The following is a 16,755-nucleotide window of genomic DNA, read 5'->3' as shown; positions in this document are numbered from 1 at the left end:
CCACTGCATGACTCCAAGGGGTGCCTTCAAGCTGTAGTACAATGGAAATGCTGCCCTTTGGGTCGGAGCTGTGCCACACAGTGACCCTGTGTACATATACCTACTTTACCAAGAGAATAAAAATGACTCACACAAATATATCTTATGCCTTATGAACTAGAAATCTTAGAAAAATGTTCATCAGCGTAATATATTAGGTTTCTACCCTAAAGACTTTTCCAAGTTCTAATGAAAGATAAGAATAATACCTACTATTTATATTTATTTTTATATTTATATTTATGAACATATAAATATACTTTATATTTATATTTATTATATTTATATTTATTTGTTCCAAGAGTTCTTTCCAAAAAATTTTAAATATGCTTTTTTTGTTGTTGTTGTTGAGGAAGATTTGCTTTGAGCTAATATCTATTGCCAATCTTCCTCCTTTTTTTGCTGAGGAAGATTAGCCCTGAGCTAACATTGGTGCCCAGCTTCCTCTATTTTCTATGTGGGTCACCACCACAGCATGGCTGATGAGCGGTCTAGGTCCAGGCCTGGGATCCAAACCCGTGAACTTTAACCACTCAGCCATGGGACCAGCCCCTAAACATATATATATTTTGTATTACTTTAAAAATCCTTACATTTTGTTTGTATTTATAAAGCCAACCAACAGTTGTGAAGAAGATCTTTTAAATGTAAATTAACTTAGGGCTCAAAATGTAGACAGGCTGGCAGCTCGCTCTGGTCCAGAGATTCATTTTTTATCAATTCATCAGCTGCCAACATGGACACACATGTTATTCACAAGGCTGAAATTGCAAAGTGAAAGTACTTAAAAACCCAAGCACAGAGAATAAATGTATTAAGCTTCCATGATCTGCAAGGTGAACAAAAGCTCGGTTAGTGTCAGCTCGTGTTCAAGCTTTCAGAGTGGGAATCTGAGGTTCCGCTCTTGTACTATGGACCATCCTAATGCAGCTCCTAGAACGAGGACTGACCCGCCCTGTAAGGTTATAGGGCTTGAGTATCACTGGTATATTCAGCACACATAAAAGATAAACTAAAAAATAATTATTAACATTATAAAATCATATCAGACTCATTTTCATTATCACCTTGTTATCCTTTCTGTCCTTGCTAAATATGTCTTTTTTATGCATAACGTAGATTCCTCCACTTATTAAGGAATTTAAGTGAGCTTGCTTGCAAAAATTACCTAAGCAAACCATAATTTAAAATAACCACTGCAACACAGGATAACAAGCTCATTTTAGATGGGGGGGTAAGTATTTATTACTATCTCTCCAATACCAATGCTAATTAATACAAAAGCAATACAATACGCCATTTAACTTAATACCTAAAATTGTTGCTTGAAAATGAGTAGTTTCTTCAACATAATATAGGGATTACCACAATTGGCATCATTACTTGTAATTACCCAAGAATTATAGATTGAACCCACCAAATATCTCTCTGCCAAAGGAGGATACAATTATTTAATTTAAAAACAACTGATTTGGATAAGAGTCTAAAATTGCATAAAAGTTTATAGCATTCGCAGCAAATGAATCCCAAGCTATTATTTTAATACTGAGGAATAATTTTAGGTCTGTGATTGCCATCCATATTTTATGTAATAAGGCTTAGAGAAAAATTCATACCTTATAATTTGACTAAGCAAAATAACAGAGTGCGATTTCAGCCTGGATTGTCACCACACATGCATTTGAGATTGTGGAAGCACAGACAGTTGCTTGAGTAGCATGATTATAGGATTCCACTCACAAGAACACTACAGTATTTGAGCTGCGCACCCTGCGCAACGATACCTCGAGACTGGGGATGAAGCAGTGGATGAAAACAGCTGGGATGCAAATGAAGCCACAGAGTTTCCAGCATGAGTGACAAAGAAAGTGACACAGGGGACAGAGGGAGCGTGGCAGTCCAGGAGGAGAAAATGACGAAGGGTTAGCAAAGCTTTGGTGGGTTCACCTAGAAATAACTACCAGGTATAACACTCCCTTTAAAGGGAAAGATCCAATTCCAAAAAACTGAATTAGAGCAAGCTTTTGTTACAGCAAAACAAAAAACAGGTTGGCTTATATTAAAGACTGCCTATATGTTTTTTTTTTTTTTTCTTTCTCTCTGTCGCTATAATTCACGGAAATCCTACTTCAGCTCCGACACATGGACACAATCATTTCTCCTGGTCTGAATCTGAGCCACTGCAGGCCAAAAAAAGACCGAGTCGTCTTCTACACCCTGCATCTTTATGTCGTTCTGCCAGACAACCACCACAAACTCTGCAGACCCCTTTCCACAGGATGGGCTCAAACAATCCTGCATACATTCCTCTTCCATCAGCTCCTGACAGAGACTTTTTCCCACCTATTTTAGGAAATCAGAGCTATTCACCTTGAATCCTTCCAAAAACCAGCAGGAGCCCTCAAAACTGGAGGGACACACAGCTGCCACCTTCGATAGAGCTCTACTTTATTAATTTAATATCTGGTAGCAAGCAGATTTAAAGTAATTTGTTTCTCAAGCTCTCAATTTATTGTATTTTGTAAAACTGTGTCATATTTTCCAAGAAAGTGGTCCAGAAGATAACAGCTCCGCATTAGGGAACAAGAAAGCTGTCCAGAATACTTTGTAAAAACGTTGGGACGAACAGCACAATTTAAATGGAATTCTGTACTATACACAGTGATAAAATACAGGACTTGCTGGAGGTTTCGCTTACTAATTTAAAACTATTTTTATTTAGGACAAGAAGTTTATTATGACTTAAAATGAACATTTGATAGTCGACTATTCAGAGAGAACTGCAATGACTAGAGGGCAGCAAGTCCAAAATATTCAAATTCTCTTCCCAATATTGATAACAAGTTTCTCACTCCTGCAGAATGCATTATTCTTGACTCTGTTTTCCCAGATGTTGACCAAAATTAATATTTATACGTCTCTCGAAAATGCTAGAAGAGGTAATGTATTTATTTTCTCAAACTGCTTTGACATCTTCAAGCCTTTATTATATGCTTTCCTGTCTTGATGAAATAGAAACAGTATGACTAATATGCTGTATTAGAAGATAAAATATAATTTTAAAATTATACATTCATTTAAAATGTAAGAATTAATTATATATGTCTGAGCCCAGATATCTCAGATATTTAAGGTTTAAAAAGAAAAATAAACATGTCATTTCTCGAGGTACACAGCAAGCCATGTAGTCTGCCTTTATCCATGGTTTTGCTTTCCAGAGTTTCAGCTACTGGAGGTCAACACAGTTCAAAAATATTAAGTGGAAAATTCCAGAAAGAAACAATTCATAAGTTGAAAAATGCAGGCCATTCAGAGTAGCGTGAAGAAATCTTCAGCCGTCCTGCCCCATCCTGCTCTGTCCTGCCAGGGCTGTGAGTCACCCTTTGTCCAGTGTATCCACACTGATATGCTCCCCTACCCACCGTTAGTCGCTTAGTAGCCAACTCTGTTATGAGGTCGACTGTCAGGGTATCGCAGTGCCTATGTTCAAGTAACGCTTATTTTACTTAATAATGGCCCCAAAGCCAACTTTATTATGAGTTATTGTAGTTAATCTCTTACTGTGTCCAATTTGTAAATTAGACTTTATCATAGGTATAGATGTATAGGAAAAAACACTATGTATAGGGTTGGGTGCTATCCATGGATTCAGGCTTCGCTGGGGGCTTGGAACACATCTCCCGCGGAAAAGGCGGGGACTCTTGTCTAGTAGAAAGTTCCCCGACTAAACATCAAAAGACCTGGATTCCGCAACTACTCTGCACTTCACTCAGCCTTTGACTTTCAGCTTCTTTACTTGAAAAAGTAGAGAGAGAAACGTATCCTTGTCTTCCTACCATGGGGGTTTGACGTGTGATGATCATAAGAGATATTGAAGCAGATTTATTTTGTTGAGTATCAAGGACTCAAATACAAATGATTCTCCTTTGCACTGAAGAAATTAATCACTTCTTCATTTGTTGCCCAGAAATAATAACGCTTTTTATTAATGTCATGAAACTTACGGGGTGCCTGTGGTAAAGCGATTTGTAACTTATTTAGCTGCACAGTTAACTTGAAGATTCTGTGAAGAAGAGACTGTCTTCTGAGTCTGTATGTGCCTCTTTGACAGATAAAATGCCCAATAAAGAGATACTGGTTGAATAAATAAATGAACGAATGATTGATGAATCAATCAATAAGATAAATATTACTAAAGAGTACAAATAAGCCCTTTGTTAATAAAAAATCAAAAGCAGAGACTTTTCAGTGAAAACTGCTCTCTGACTTAACGCATTTAGAGAGCTGTCACTAGTGGGAGATCGGTAAACTATTACCTGACTCTCTGATACACTTTCCCTCCAAAAAAGAGCCCTGATTTGTGTTGGTTCCCATTTTCCTTGGTGTCAATATTTCTACTTTGGCCAATTTCAAGCAACTGATCTGATGTCACTGAATAGGGAGGAGATGTGCTCAATATCCTCTCCCCAGCCGTACATGCCAGCTCTGACACGTCACCAACTGTGACCCCTATCCTAGTGGCTTCACCTGTACATTTACTTTGATTCTCGTTGTTTGTATTTTTGTTCCTATTTAGAGAATGTGTTGCTAAAGTCAGGTGAGTAAACTTGACTTTGACAATTCTGGGGGGTCCTATTTGCTTTATCTTTTTATAATATAGTGACTAAAACCTTAACGATAAATTGCAGTCTTTGTCCCCCAATCCAGTCCCATTTCCTTCTCCTTTTCCCGTAAACTTGCTGACTGACTTTGACAAATTTGATATCTCAGAGGAGTGGAGTTAAAATAGGTCAAATTCCAAAGACAAGTTCATGAGACAAATAAGTCCCTTTGCGGCTGCTGGAGTTCATTGAAAGATTTTCCAGACTATGTAGCTTGGCTCAAGGACCAGGAAAGAAAGGCGTGGCGCCGTTACTTACTCGATGGTGTTTCTGTCCACTTTGCCTGTCATGTTGATGCCATAGAACTGCTGCATGGCGGCCAGGGCGGACTGCATGGTCTCAGCAGAGCGCAGCACCGACATCCTGGGGTCAGTCGGCGGGAGGTAGCCGTACTTTTGTAACCAAACCTGCAACAACAAGCACAGTTGCTTTCAGATCGACTTCACGCTTTAACAATAATTTTACGGCAACTGATTTATGCCTGTATTAGGTCTTTAAACTTTATTTCCTCTACAAGGGCATACGTTATTTAAGTGTTTGATCTCTTTTCGACACATATTCTGCCATTTAGGTTATGGCGATGCAATTTCAGTGGTGGTTCTGGATCCATCTAATATACCTACAAAAGCTAATTGAAAAGAAAAAGAGGAATCATTTGTTGCAAGCTTACAGCTTGTGAGGCACTACAGTAAATACTGGATAAAATCACAAATAAGATCACCCCTGTCCTCTAGAAACTCAACTTCCCAAAATAAAGGATGGGACTTTGTCAACAATCTGACCCCACTGAGACACCTATGCTGGAAGGAAAATTAAGTTGCACACGCCACGTCTGAAAGTCACTCTGCTAACAACTGACCAGCGACCACAGCTGTGAGGAGAGGCACCATCACATGTACATCAGGTTATTCTGTCATGACATTCTGGGTACAAGGTCCATCCAATTGTAGCTAGACATCTTCAAGGGCACAGGACTGGTCTCATGTAAAGAATACTCTTTGTTTTATTTAAGGTGATTCACTTCAATCTAAATAATTAAGTAACCCAACTTTTCACGTAGAGATGAAATGGGGCTATCTTTACTATATTTCACCCTGTCTTTAATAATAATAAAAATATCATGATTTTGATGCTCCTCTTAATCTGGGAGGATAGTGAGAGAACGATGCTGAAGTAGAGCTCACATCCCAATCGTGATTACAGCAACAATCCAGAGTCAATAACGGTTAGATTTTAAAAGTGACCCCAAACTCAGGGTATTTCAAGGAAAAAAATCTTCACCAGGAAGCAGACGCTTTCTACTTTTATAATTCTATGCATTCATTTTAAATGCACAATCGTATGTTCAGCTCATATCCCTTCCTGCTGTCCCTTACCTCAATCTTCCTTAGGGCTCTGAGATTTCTTGAAGTGTGGTGCACGACCTGTCGAACTGAGAAAGGCCAAGCAATCCTGCCTCTGGCACAGAACAGAAGCTGTGCGATTTAATGGAAAGTATTAACCAATACGTATTCCCCTCCATACTTGGGCCTATTCATCATATAAAAGATGATCCTATGAAGTCGTCCTTTTTCCCCAATACCTGATACACTTCCATCATGACCTTACAACTACTACATCAGAGAGTTATCCTCTCAGTGAAAATAAACAGCAAATACAGAAGTTAGATTTCACCAAAAGAAACCAATATTAAATATATCAAAGTCTTAACAAGTGAAACCCAGAGTGGAATCTTTTGTGGTATTTCTAAGGAATCGCTTCCCACAAAAGTGCAGCGCTATAAGCACAACCCCTTGAACATAAAATAAAACATTTATTCTAAAACTATTCAAGAGATTAGCAATGCATCACTGTCAGGAAGGTTTATTGCTGAGACTCCATCTAGTAAACTCATCCACCACACGGTGGAAGCACGCCAAGACACGCCTCTCATCTAACCTGCAATGAGCAGGCTGCCAGGGAACGCACAGATATTCAGTTACCTAGTCAACAGTGCTGCTGTCTGAAATAGATCCCATTTTTTTCTGAATGAGGGAGACAAGATTTCACTGGCAATATATTATTTACTAGGAAATTCAACACCTGTTGTCATGCAATTTCCCCCAAATTAGAAGATTTCATCTTTATTTTTAACAATATACATGCACGAATATTCTGAAACTGAACTCTCTTTTTCCATAACATTTTGTTTGCATTCATTTCTTACTTGCTCAAGAGCTGACTTGTTGCTAGGTTACTCATGGGTGCTAAGCTACTGGCAATCACATTTATGAGGACAGCAAAGAGAAAAATGTTAATAAACTCCATGATTTATATACAAATAGAAAGACTATAAAATATATAAATTTTAAGTGCATAATGAAAAAAATAGCATGTTCTAAAAAATACGCATTTGATTTATGTCAGTCTTTCAAATAAATGAGTTAGAATAATAAAAAAATGAATTGTTATTTTTCTTCAAGTTCTCTTTTATATTATGTCATTTGTCATGGAGGCCTGTTTTTCCAGATGATTGAAAAGTGAGTGAGTCTTTTTAATTGTAAAATATCAAGAAAGCTATGAGATCTACCATTTTATGGTCAAAGTTTCTTTTTTTTTCCTGATAAATCAATGTTATTAAGATTCTGGTTCACCTTGAGTTGACCCTTCTTAATGTCATTGTTATTTATTAATCAATAAATGTTCTCTAGCATCATCAAGAATTGACCAAGAATAATTCTCAACTGAAATTTTAATGTATCTTTCCACAGAATAGTGGAAAATGAAGCCTGACTGTATGGGTGTCATGTTAGAGTCTAAAACCAGCAAGCCCTCAATAACATTTCCCATTGAAGAAAAACTGCTGCAGACAATCTTCCTCCAGGTCAACATAAAAAGCAAGTATTTACACGTACAATGATGTAAAGTATTAATTTGATCCACCATGCTTCTTTACATTCATAATACTCTAAACAGACACTGCAGATGTAAACAAATACTTGCTTTAATCTGTTAGTCACCAAGGGGGTTTCCTCTTGACTTTTTTGTTTCTGTTTTATGGTACTTCCTTTAAGCTGTTGAGACCACAGAATTCTGAGAGTGATCATTTTTGGTATGACAGAGAACAAAATTGGTACCAAATAGCCCTAAATAATGAGATGCCGCTGCTTCTTGGGGGAGACTAAGTTGGTCAATGTGGTGAAGTGAAACCAGCCAAACACAGGCTGGACTGTACGCTCAGCGTCAATGGTAGAAAACCACCATGGCCAAGACCTGTAGTGCTTCCTAGACACCGACTCAAGTCACCAGTGAATGAAGGTCAGCCACAAACAGCAAAGGTCAGACACAAAGGCTGGTCCACAACCATCACAGGAGTATAGGAGACACTGGTACAAGTGGCCTCATCCTATTTCTATAGAACGATTTGATTTATGTTGATGTATTTGATTTATGTTGATTTCATTGTACAAATAGAGCAAGGCAGGTCCCTTAGCACTTTATCATTCTACAGTAGTGACCAAGAGGACATTTGGGAAATTGGGATATGACGGAAGTGACACAGAGGAAAACTTTTCTTTCTCTCTCTCTTTTATTCCTACTAAATTACAAACATAATATCTCATTTGATAAAAAATTAAATTAAATCTACAAAGTAATATTTGAAGGTACACCTTATCCCTCAATGACTACACCATAGACATCCATGATCATATATTGTTATTTGAAATACGTCCCTGATTTCAACATTGTTTTAAAATATTGCTTCTCCTGGCTGATTGGAAATAAATGTGCCTCCTGAGACTGTTTCTCCCTTGATGTTTTTTCATTGTTCTCAAATGCATATAATAGGCAGTTAAGGAGTAACTTCCTCATGTGTGGATTTGGGGGAAATGACATCGAATCTGTAGGGTTGACTTAAGGATTGAGAATATATAAAGCTGCCAACATAATTCTTGCTCAGTAAGTCATATTATTACTTTATGTTTACTAATTGCTTTGAGTTTTTGAAATTGGTCCTGTCCCAGCTAAGATCTGTCCTTGGAATGAGGAAAGACTGAAAATGCAGGTGAAATCTAAGCAGTCAGAGTTGTGAGGAAAAGACAAAATACACAGGGTAAAGAATCATATAGTGCCTGAAAATTCCTCAAATCTCAAAACAAAAAGGGTAAGTATGAAAAACTTGGCAAATTGGCTTTTGTTTGTCTTCTTAGCTTTGCTTTATTTTGCTCACTAGATTGACATATGCATTTGAGAGCACTGAAAAAAATATTAAGAAACAAGTAAGTTTCTTTGAGGCACAACTTGGCTCCTTTTATTGTCTGGGACTTAGCCCATCCCATTATCACTAGAACAACCAACCACAGAACCGCAAATGGAGCAATGAAATCTAACCTTGAGGCACACCCCCTGCATCGCTAACACTTTCAGATACCTTGTAGGCAAAACCGACTTCCTGCATTTAGTGATGATTCAGATGGAGGAACAACGCGAAGAGTCCTGTTCTCTGCAGAGCAAGAAGATGCAAAAGCAATAAAAGGCAGACACTTAAATACTAATAAACCCTGGGCCAATAGATACGGCCTTTCCTAGACTGTAGTACAAATAGGGAGCAGCACCACATACAGTTACAGTAAATCCAGGAAGAAAGAATGTCTTTGCCACTAATGTTTCACGTAACCATATTGTGAAAACCCATATTAATTGACTCATCTAACCACACCCATCCATCAGGGTGGCATCCTGAAAGACGGTTATCAACAACAAGGACAACAAAAAGGAGACATCAGTAGTTCTCATGACTAATCGCAAAGGTAAGCAGAGGACTTTCAGAATATATATTTTTATTGAGTCTCTCAGGCCAGCACCAAAACCCAGAGAAGTAAATTTTTCTCAAGTTGTTGAAGCTAAAGTTTAGCGATGCATTGATAGTAAATGAAACACTACTCATTGACTCAGGTGGATCACAAACGCAAGAACTACATTAAAACTCCCTCACTGCCAGGACCCCAGAGGGAGAGAGCACCGTGAAGTGAGGCTCAGACATCCTTCCCAACAAACAAATAAAGAAGTGACTAATAAATGTATTAAGGTGGGAAGGAATGTACTTTAGAAATTATATAAATTATTGGAAGGGCAGAAAAGGGAGGGAGGGTTTGGAATTTTACTTAACCTGAAAAAAATCACTTTGTCAGACGACTTCCCCTATTTGTGACCGAGCCAATTATTTCACATATGGTTCATTTCCAGCCCATGTATGGTATGGCCACATTCAAGGTCCATATAACCCAAGATCACATGATCCAAACTGTGGTACTGAATATGGAAGGAAAACGGCAAGGGTGATAAATATATTTTTATAGCATTGTTTAGTAACTATAATAGCATTTACTCAGTAACTCCATTTACATAATTATATAATTTTTTATTATTTTGGGACATGATTTTTAAAGATTGTTGACTTCTTGTTAAATTTTAACCTATTTACTAACAAAAATATTTAAATCTATACTAGTTAATACACATTTTGATATAATTAACTGACGTGATAAAATGTAACTGAAAGAAGGCATTTTTAATAGTTAAGTTCTCCATGTCATAAAGTTATTTTCCATTTTTCAATATGAGAGTTCTAAATATATTTGTTAAATTCTGTTTATCAACTAAAATTAACAACTAAAATGTGTTCACCCCCTATTTTGTGGTATTATCAGCAGAGTTAGCAAAAGTGTAAGGACATTCTTCCCTGAAATACCGTATATTCACTGGTTATAAAGAATGGCAGAATTTAGGGCCTAAATTTTCTAGTCTGAAAAGTGGCTATAAACATGAATTATAAGTACCTATTAACCAAAAAAGTTAAACTGATGCGGGAGTAGTCATTCAGAATTGGTCAAACTGAAAATTCACAGGATAAGTTAATGAGGCAGAAATTAGCCTTTCAGGTCATTCAAAGATCTAAGTGGGCTCTAAATCACCATGCCATCTCCACCATGAATGAATCAGTGTATGAAATGGCACGTATAGAATTCAGCTCCTTTAGAATTTTTTTTTTTTTTGGAGGAAGATTATCCCTGAGCTAACTATTGCCAGTCCTCCTCTTTTTTTTGCTGAGGAAGCCTGGCCCTGAGCTAACATCCGTGCCCATGTGCCTCTACTTTATATGTGGGACGCCTACCACAGCATGGTGTGCCAAGCAGTGCCATGTTCGCACCCGGGATCCGAACCAGCGAACCCCAGGCCACTGAGAAGCGGAACATGTGCACTTAACCGCTGCGCCACTGGCCAGTCCCATAAAATCCCTTTAGAATTTTAAGAAGCCATATTTACATGGCTTCTTAAAGGGCCCTGAAACAGTGGGAAGACCGAAAGCTACTCCACTGAGCATCTCAGTGGTCAGGAGACAAACTGCCATTTGGATGAGGAGCAGGAAAACAGCCGGGCCGTTCGTGAAAGCTGTAACAATCATGATGACCACGTATTCACCTTAACACGAAATCCTCTAATTCACGATAGAAACAGAACTTAGGTATAAGAGCTGGGGAGGGGTTTTCCAACCTGCATTAGGGCAAATTCCACTTTGTCCGCATCAGCTATAAGAGCAAAACCCCTCAAACAGTAACGGCTGAGCCCCACTGATCAAAAAAACAAAACAAAAACCGGTAGCCCTTAATCAGGATTCCATCAGACGCTCGTCAGTCAACCGTGTTGGAAAGTTACAGAGTACTATCATACACCATCTCCTTATCTGTTTTTATTGGTTTTTGCGAAGTATACTTTAGATCTTTCAAGATGGATATATAGTGTGCATGCACACACATACACACTGACAAAACAAGACCAAAAAAACCCAAAAGACAAAACTCAATGAACAATAAACAACAGCAGGACATATATATGATTCCACAATCCCCATGTTCCTTAGGTGGACAGAAATAATTACAAAAAAGTAAACTTACATTAATCATTAACATGATCCACTTTACATCGCAATCCCCTCGCAAACCTAAATGGAGTAAAATCCTCCTCAAGTCTGAGCCCATTTACACTCGTCGAGTGAAGGCCTGTGAACTTTCTAAAATGCTTGTACTTGAGCCTGAGTCATGAGGATGATTGACGCAACTTGCCTTTACTTTCTGGGGGCAGACTCAGTCTCACCAACACCAAAAAAGGATGAGGAGGGTAATCTCAATTAGGGTCTTCAGAGTAGGAATGTAAATGTCCCACTGAGGCGTAGGCACAGGCACCAGAGCGTTTTAGATAATGTGCACATCCACAGATTCTTGCTCCGACACTCCCATCTACAAAATGAGAAGAAACAGACTCCATCCTTATTTAATGTGCAGATTGATACTGGGGCCCTCACCTGACAGACCTCACACATCCGTCACCATGTTCCTCCGGGAGTCCCCAGGGGGGAGGTGGACTTCCAGGGTATGGAGGGTTGACAGAGTCACCTTCAACCATTAGCTGGATTCTAGCACTTGACCACATGCTACTACTTTTCCCTCAGGGATTAAATGGATTTATGGATTATATCTTCTTAAAAGTAGATATTTTATAATACTTTGTGATATGATGGGGCGCGACCACGAAAATATTCTGTACCATATAGATGTTGCCTGATTACCTCGCGACAAAGTCTTTAAAAGATTTGCCAAACTTAAGTAAGTTACGCATTTCTTTTACAAAAAGACACAAGCCCTGTCCTTTCCTGAAAAGACAAGTAGCTGCAAAGAGCAGGCTACTCAATAGCTATTTTGAGAGAATGAAAAAAAGAACATTTAATTTGTCCCATCAGGGCAAAAGTGATGTTGTAGCAACGCCAGAGAAAGAAACTGCTTTTGAAAGAAAGGAGCGCCATGTTGAGAGCAATTTAAAGATGCGTCTTTGGAAACGTTTCCATTGTCACACAGGTTTGTCCTCAAGCAGATACAAATACGTCACCTGCTAAAGCTCTCTCATAATTTCCTACTTTAAAATTCCAGCAACAGAATTTTCCACCTGTAAATGAATAATTTCAGTGGGTTTTAAGTCCATTTGTTAAAAATCTGAAGATGCAACATCTTCTGATTAGTTTTCAGGAACAACTGACAGACATCAGGGAGATGGAAATTTACTGTCTGAATTTTACCAAAAACCTTTGCATAACTGATGGACAGAATTAGAAAACGAGGCTCACGACTTGTAATCAGGTAATGATGTAACTCTTTCAGCTGCATTTATGTATCCTGTGAGGTGTCTTTTTTGGCTATGGTAATATTTAAGAAGATTAGAAATAAATGGGTCTCGATGTGCTGCATTTCATAGGGTTAAATCAAGATTTTCAAAATAATGAAGCATAGTCAGTCACAGAACTCTCCAAGAAAGGATAATGATTAGTGACAGTTCTAATAAAAGCAAAACAATACAAATACAATTAATACATAAAACACAAAAAATATTTTTAAATTTAATGTCACCCTAAACTCATGTTAATATCCCATTTTGAGTTACGTTTTATAACCTAAATAATGTTTAGTGCATCTGTTCATGAATATAACTATCAAGAAGAGAGGGTTCCTGTTAAAACATTGATTGATGAAGATATGCTATCAAAAGTGGGGACATCACTGATCCAATACAAACTACTCTATTTTTAAGGGTGAGGCTACTTCCTGAAATTCTCCCCGATGTGAGAGACTTGCTGTCCCTAAGGGATGAGAAGACAGTTTATCAATATCTATGGATTGTATTCTGGCTGTGACAGTTCCCAAGCTCTTTCTTTCTGTCACGCATTATTGAAGCTACTCAAGTCCTGTAGAATGAATTCCTCAGGAAGACTTCCAAGCCATTCAGGATTTGGTCTCAAAGTATGCCCTTGTTACTTTGCTGCATGGAATCTATCCTTTGATCACACTGAAACAGTCCCACCCCAACAGACCTTGATAAGAATAGCAACTGCTACCATTCCTTCAATCCCCTCTAAGTAGTAGGCAACTTATATGCACTATTTCTAATCCTTATAACAAGTCCATGAGTTAAGCACTATTATCTCTGTTTATAAATGACAGAATAAAACCCAGAATGATTAGATACTTTGCCCAAGGAGACACCAGTGTCAGAGGAGAAATCAGAATTCAGAGATCTGACTGACCCCCAGGCTTGACTCTGTCTGTTATTCTGGGCGGCCTCTTAGACACAGAAGAGACCCAGCTGCCTGTCTGCACCCTGGGAAATCCTGGAGACCCATTCACATTCCAAAATGAGAAGGCAGACCATCTGAAAACACATCTACCAGAACCAAGAGTGCTCAGTTTTTATGCAAACAAAACATCCCATTTTATGACGTCATGAAAGGACACAGAGCTGTGGGTGCCTGTGTTCTGGGTGTAACACTGTTATTACTTCCAGTGGCTTCTCTAAGTGCCGACGCAAAACAGCCTTGCATACTCCGATTTGCCCAGCCCAATTAGTAGTCTTATAGTCACGTCAGAATGTTTCATTTATGGCCATTTCAGTTTTACAATTAAAAAAAAAAAACACTGAAACCCTCTTTGCCAGAGACTTCTTACCCTTTCTCCCCACTTCATTAATTCTTTCACAGCACTTTCTTACCATAGCCTTGATGTTGTAGGTCACCACATCTAGACTTTCTGTGGTTATCTCTTCTAAAATTAATCCCTCAAATACCATCTTTGTGCTGGTAAGACACCAATTTAACCCTGACCCTGACCTTGCCCTAATGCCCAGACTCTGCTACCACATTGCTGTTTAAACCAAAAATATAGGAGACATCCTTAATTCTTCTTTTTCTTCATCATTGATATCCAACTCCTCCTCATGCCTTAGCTCCAATTTTACCTTGAATGGAAACTCTTATTTCTGCTTCCACCCCTTTGTCTAGGGCACCATCATTTCCCACTAGAAATTACAAGATTCGCCAACTGGCCTCTGGATTCTCATATTGCTACCACTCTCCCTCCCCAAAGCTAGTGTGAGTTGTATATATATAATTTTTTTGATAAAAATACATAACCTAAAAGTTAATATTTTAACCATTTTCAAGTGTACAATTCAGTAGCATTAAGTTCATTCACATTGTTTTGCATCCATCACCACCACCCATCTCTAGAACTTTTTCATCATTCCGAGTGGAAATTGTACACCCATTAAACACTACCTCCCCATTACCTTTCTCTCTCAGCCGTCGGTAACCACCCTTCTACTTTCTGTCTATGAATTGCACTACTCTATGACCTCGTACGATGGAATCATACAGCATTTGTCCTTTTGCATCTGGTTTATGTCATTTAGGATGTTTTCAATGTTCATCGTTACACCACGGAGCATGTAACATTTTTAAAGCTGAATAATATTCCATTGTATGTAATACCACGTTTTGTTTATCCACTGATTCATCAATGAACATTTGGGTTGTTTCCACCTTTTGATATTGTGAATAATGCTGTTACAAACATTGGTCTACAAATGTCTGTTCAAACTCCTGCTTTCAATTCTTTGGGGTATATATCTGGAAGTGGAAATGCTGGATTTTATGGTAATTCTATGTATAGTTCTTTGAGGAACTGTCTTACTGTTTGCCAGAGGCTTCACCATTTTACATTCCCTCCAGGAAGGAACAAGGGGTCCGACTCCTCCACATCCTCACCAACACTTGTTATTTTCTATTTGTTTTTTATAATAATGATCCTAATGGGTGTAAAGCCATTGTATGAGTTGTCTTTTTAATTGTAGATCAAGGAACATCATTCATTTGTTTGTAGCCCTTCAGCAGTCTCCTAGTGACTTAATGTAAAATTCAAATTTCTCACTGTGACCTTGGAGTCTGTGTGTAGTCACTGTTGAATTTTTAACCTCTCTTCTCTCTTGATAGTCCAGGCACATGACGGTCTTTTCCTCTGTTCCTGGAACAAGCTAAATTCTTTCCTGCCTAGAAGCTCTGCATTTACTTTTCCTATGTATGAAACACAAAAATACATTTCTCCTCATCCTTTAAAACTTAGTTTAAATGAGACTTCTTCAAAGAAGGCTTCCCTGACTCCACTTTGCCACCACCACTAACACCAGGGAGCGCCCGGCTTGAGTCCTTCGCAGTGTTAACCATGATCACGACACGGGAGCTTTGCCTATTTAGGTATTTGTTCTTTATCTTGATATATCTCATTCTGCATGAAGGCATAACACCTCGAACAGTTCCTGGTCCATTTTCTGAGCTTGAGTAATAGAAATATGAAGACTAGCTGAGTGGGGAACCCATGTATTAACGCCTAATTGATATCACAATTGAAACCATACCAACGATACTTCACTGTTTTCTGCACACTGGGTTCACCACCCTGTTATTCACCCCACACAGACAAGTAGGCCCCAAACAAGGAGTCCAGTACCCCAAATGTGAATAACAAATCTCAATTTATCACGTACATAGCAAAGGTTAGCATCTTCCAGGCCCCTCTGGATAAGCTCTAGGAAATGCGGAATAAAGTAAGATACGAGTGACAATTTGGGTCACTGTTGGGAAACAGTGGTTTTTATTTTTGTCTTTTCAGATTCTGCCTTCCACCCACACACCTGGAGATAAAAATCAATGTGGAATTGTTTTTACTGCTTGAAAATTGCTTTCAGGAAACTACTGATATTCAGTATAAACAACACACCAAGAGCTAATATTTATTCAGCCAAGCACTGTGTCAATCTTCTTAATACATTAGCTCATATAATTATCCCAACAAGCCTGTAAGGTTGGTATTATTATCCTCATTTACAGATGAGGAAACAGGTTGAGAAGGGTTAACCAACTGGCTCAGGGCCACAGAGCCAGCCGGTGACACCCAGGGATGCACGTCTCGGCGTGAATCAGAAGGGGGTCTTGCTCTAAACAACTGCCAGGCAGTCAAGAAGAGCGAGTCCCTGACAAACCCAGCGTCCATTATATAAGATTAAGGATGATCTACACAGGCCATTCTAGGTCAGAAATCAGCTGTCTTGTTTCACACGGCTGAATCTCATCCGGGAGCAGATGGGCCATTTTGCAGAAAAAAAAAATAAAACACAAACAAAAAAACACAAGATAAGC

At 38.5% G+C, this 16,755-nt stretch overlaps 1 protein-coding gene across 1 annotated transcript in view; it reads right to left on the bottom strand.

The window, feature by feature from the left end:
• Nucleotides 1-16,755, bottom strand: part of MMP16 (matrix metallopeptidase 16) — a 285,236-nt gene that overhangs the window by 148,703 nt on the left and 119,778 nt on the right. Inside the window, exon 2 of the mRNA XM_070221375.1 lies at nt 4,959-5,107. Within this exon, the coding sequence (XP_070077476.1) occupies nt 4,959-5,107 (149 nt within the window). The remainder of the gene's footprint in view (nt 1-4,958; nt 5,108-16,755) is intronic.

The sequence above is a fragment of the Equus caballus genome, chromosome 9, assembly GCF_041296265.1.
Source record: "Equus caballus isolate H_3958 breed thoroughbred chromosome 9, TB-T2T, whole genome shotgun sequence".
Lineage (NCBI taxonomy): Eukaryota > Metazoa > Chordata > Mammalia > Perissodactyla > Equidae > Equus > Equus caballus.
The sequence above is the reverse complement of the archived record's forward strand: the minus strand, read 5'-3'. Positions and strand labels throughout refer to the sequence as shown.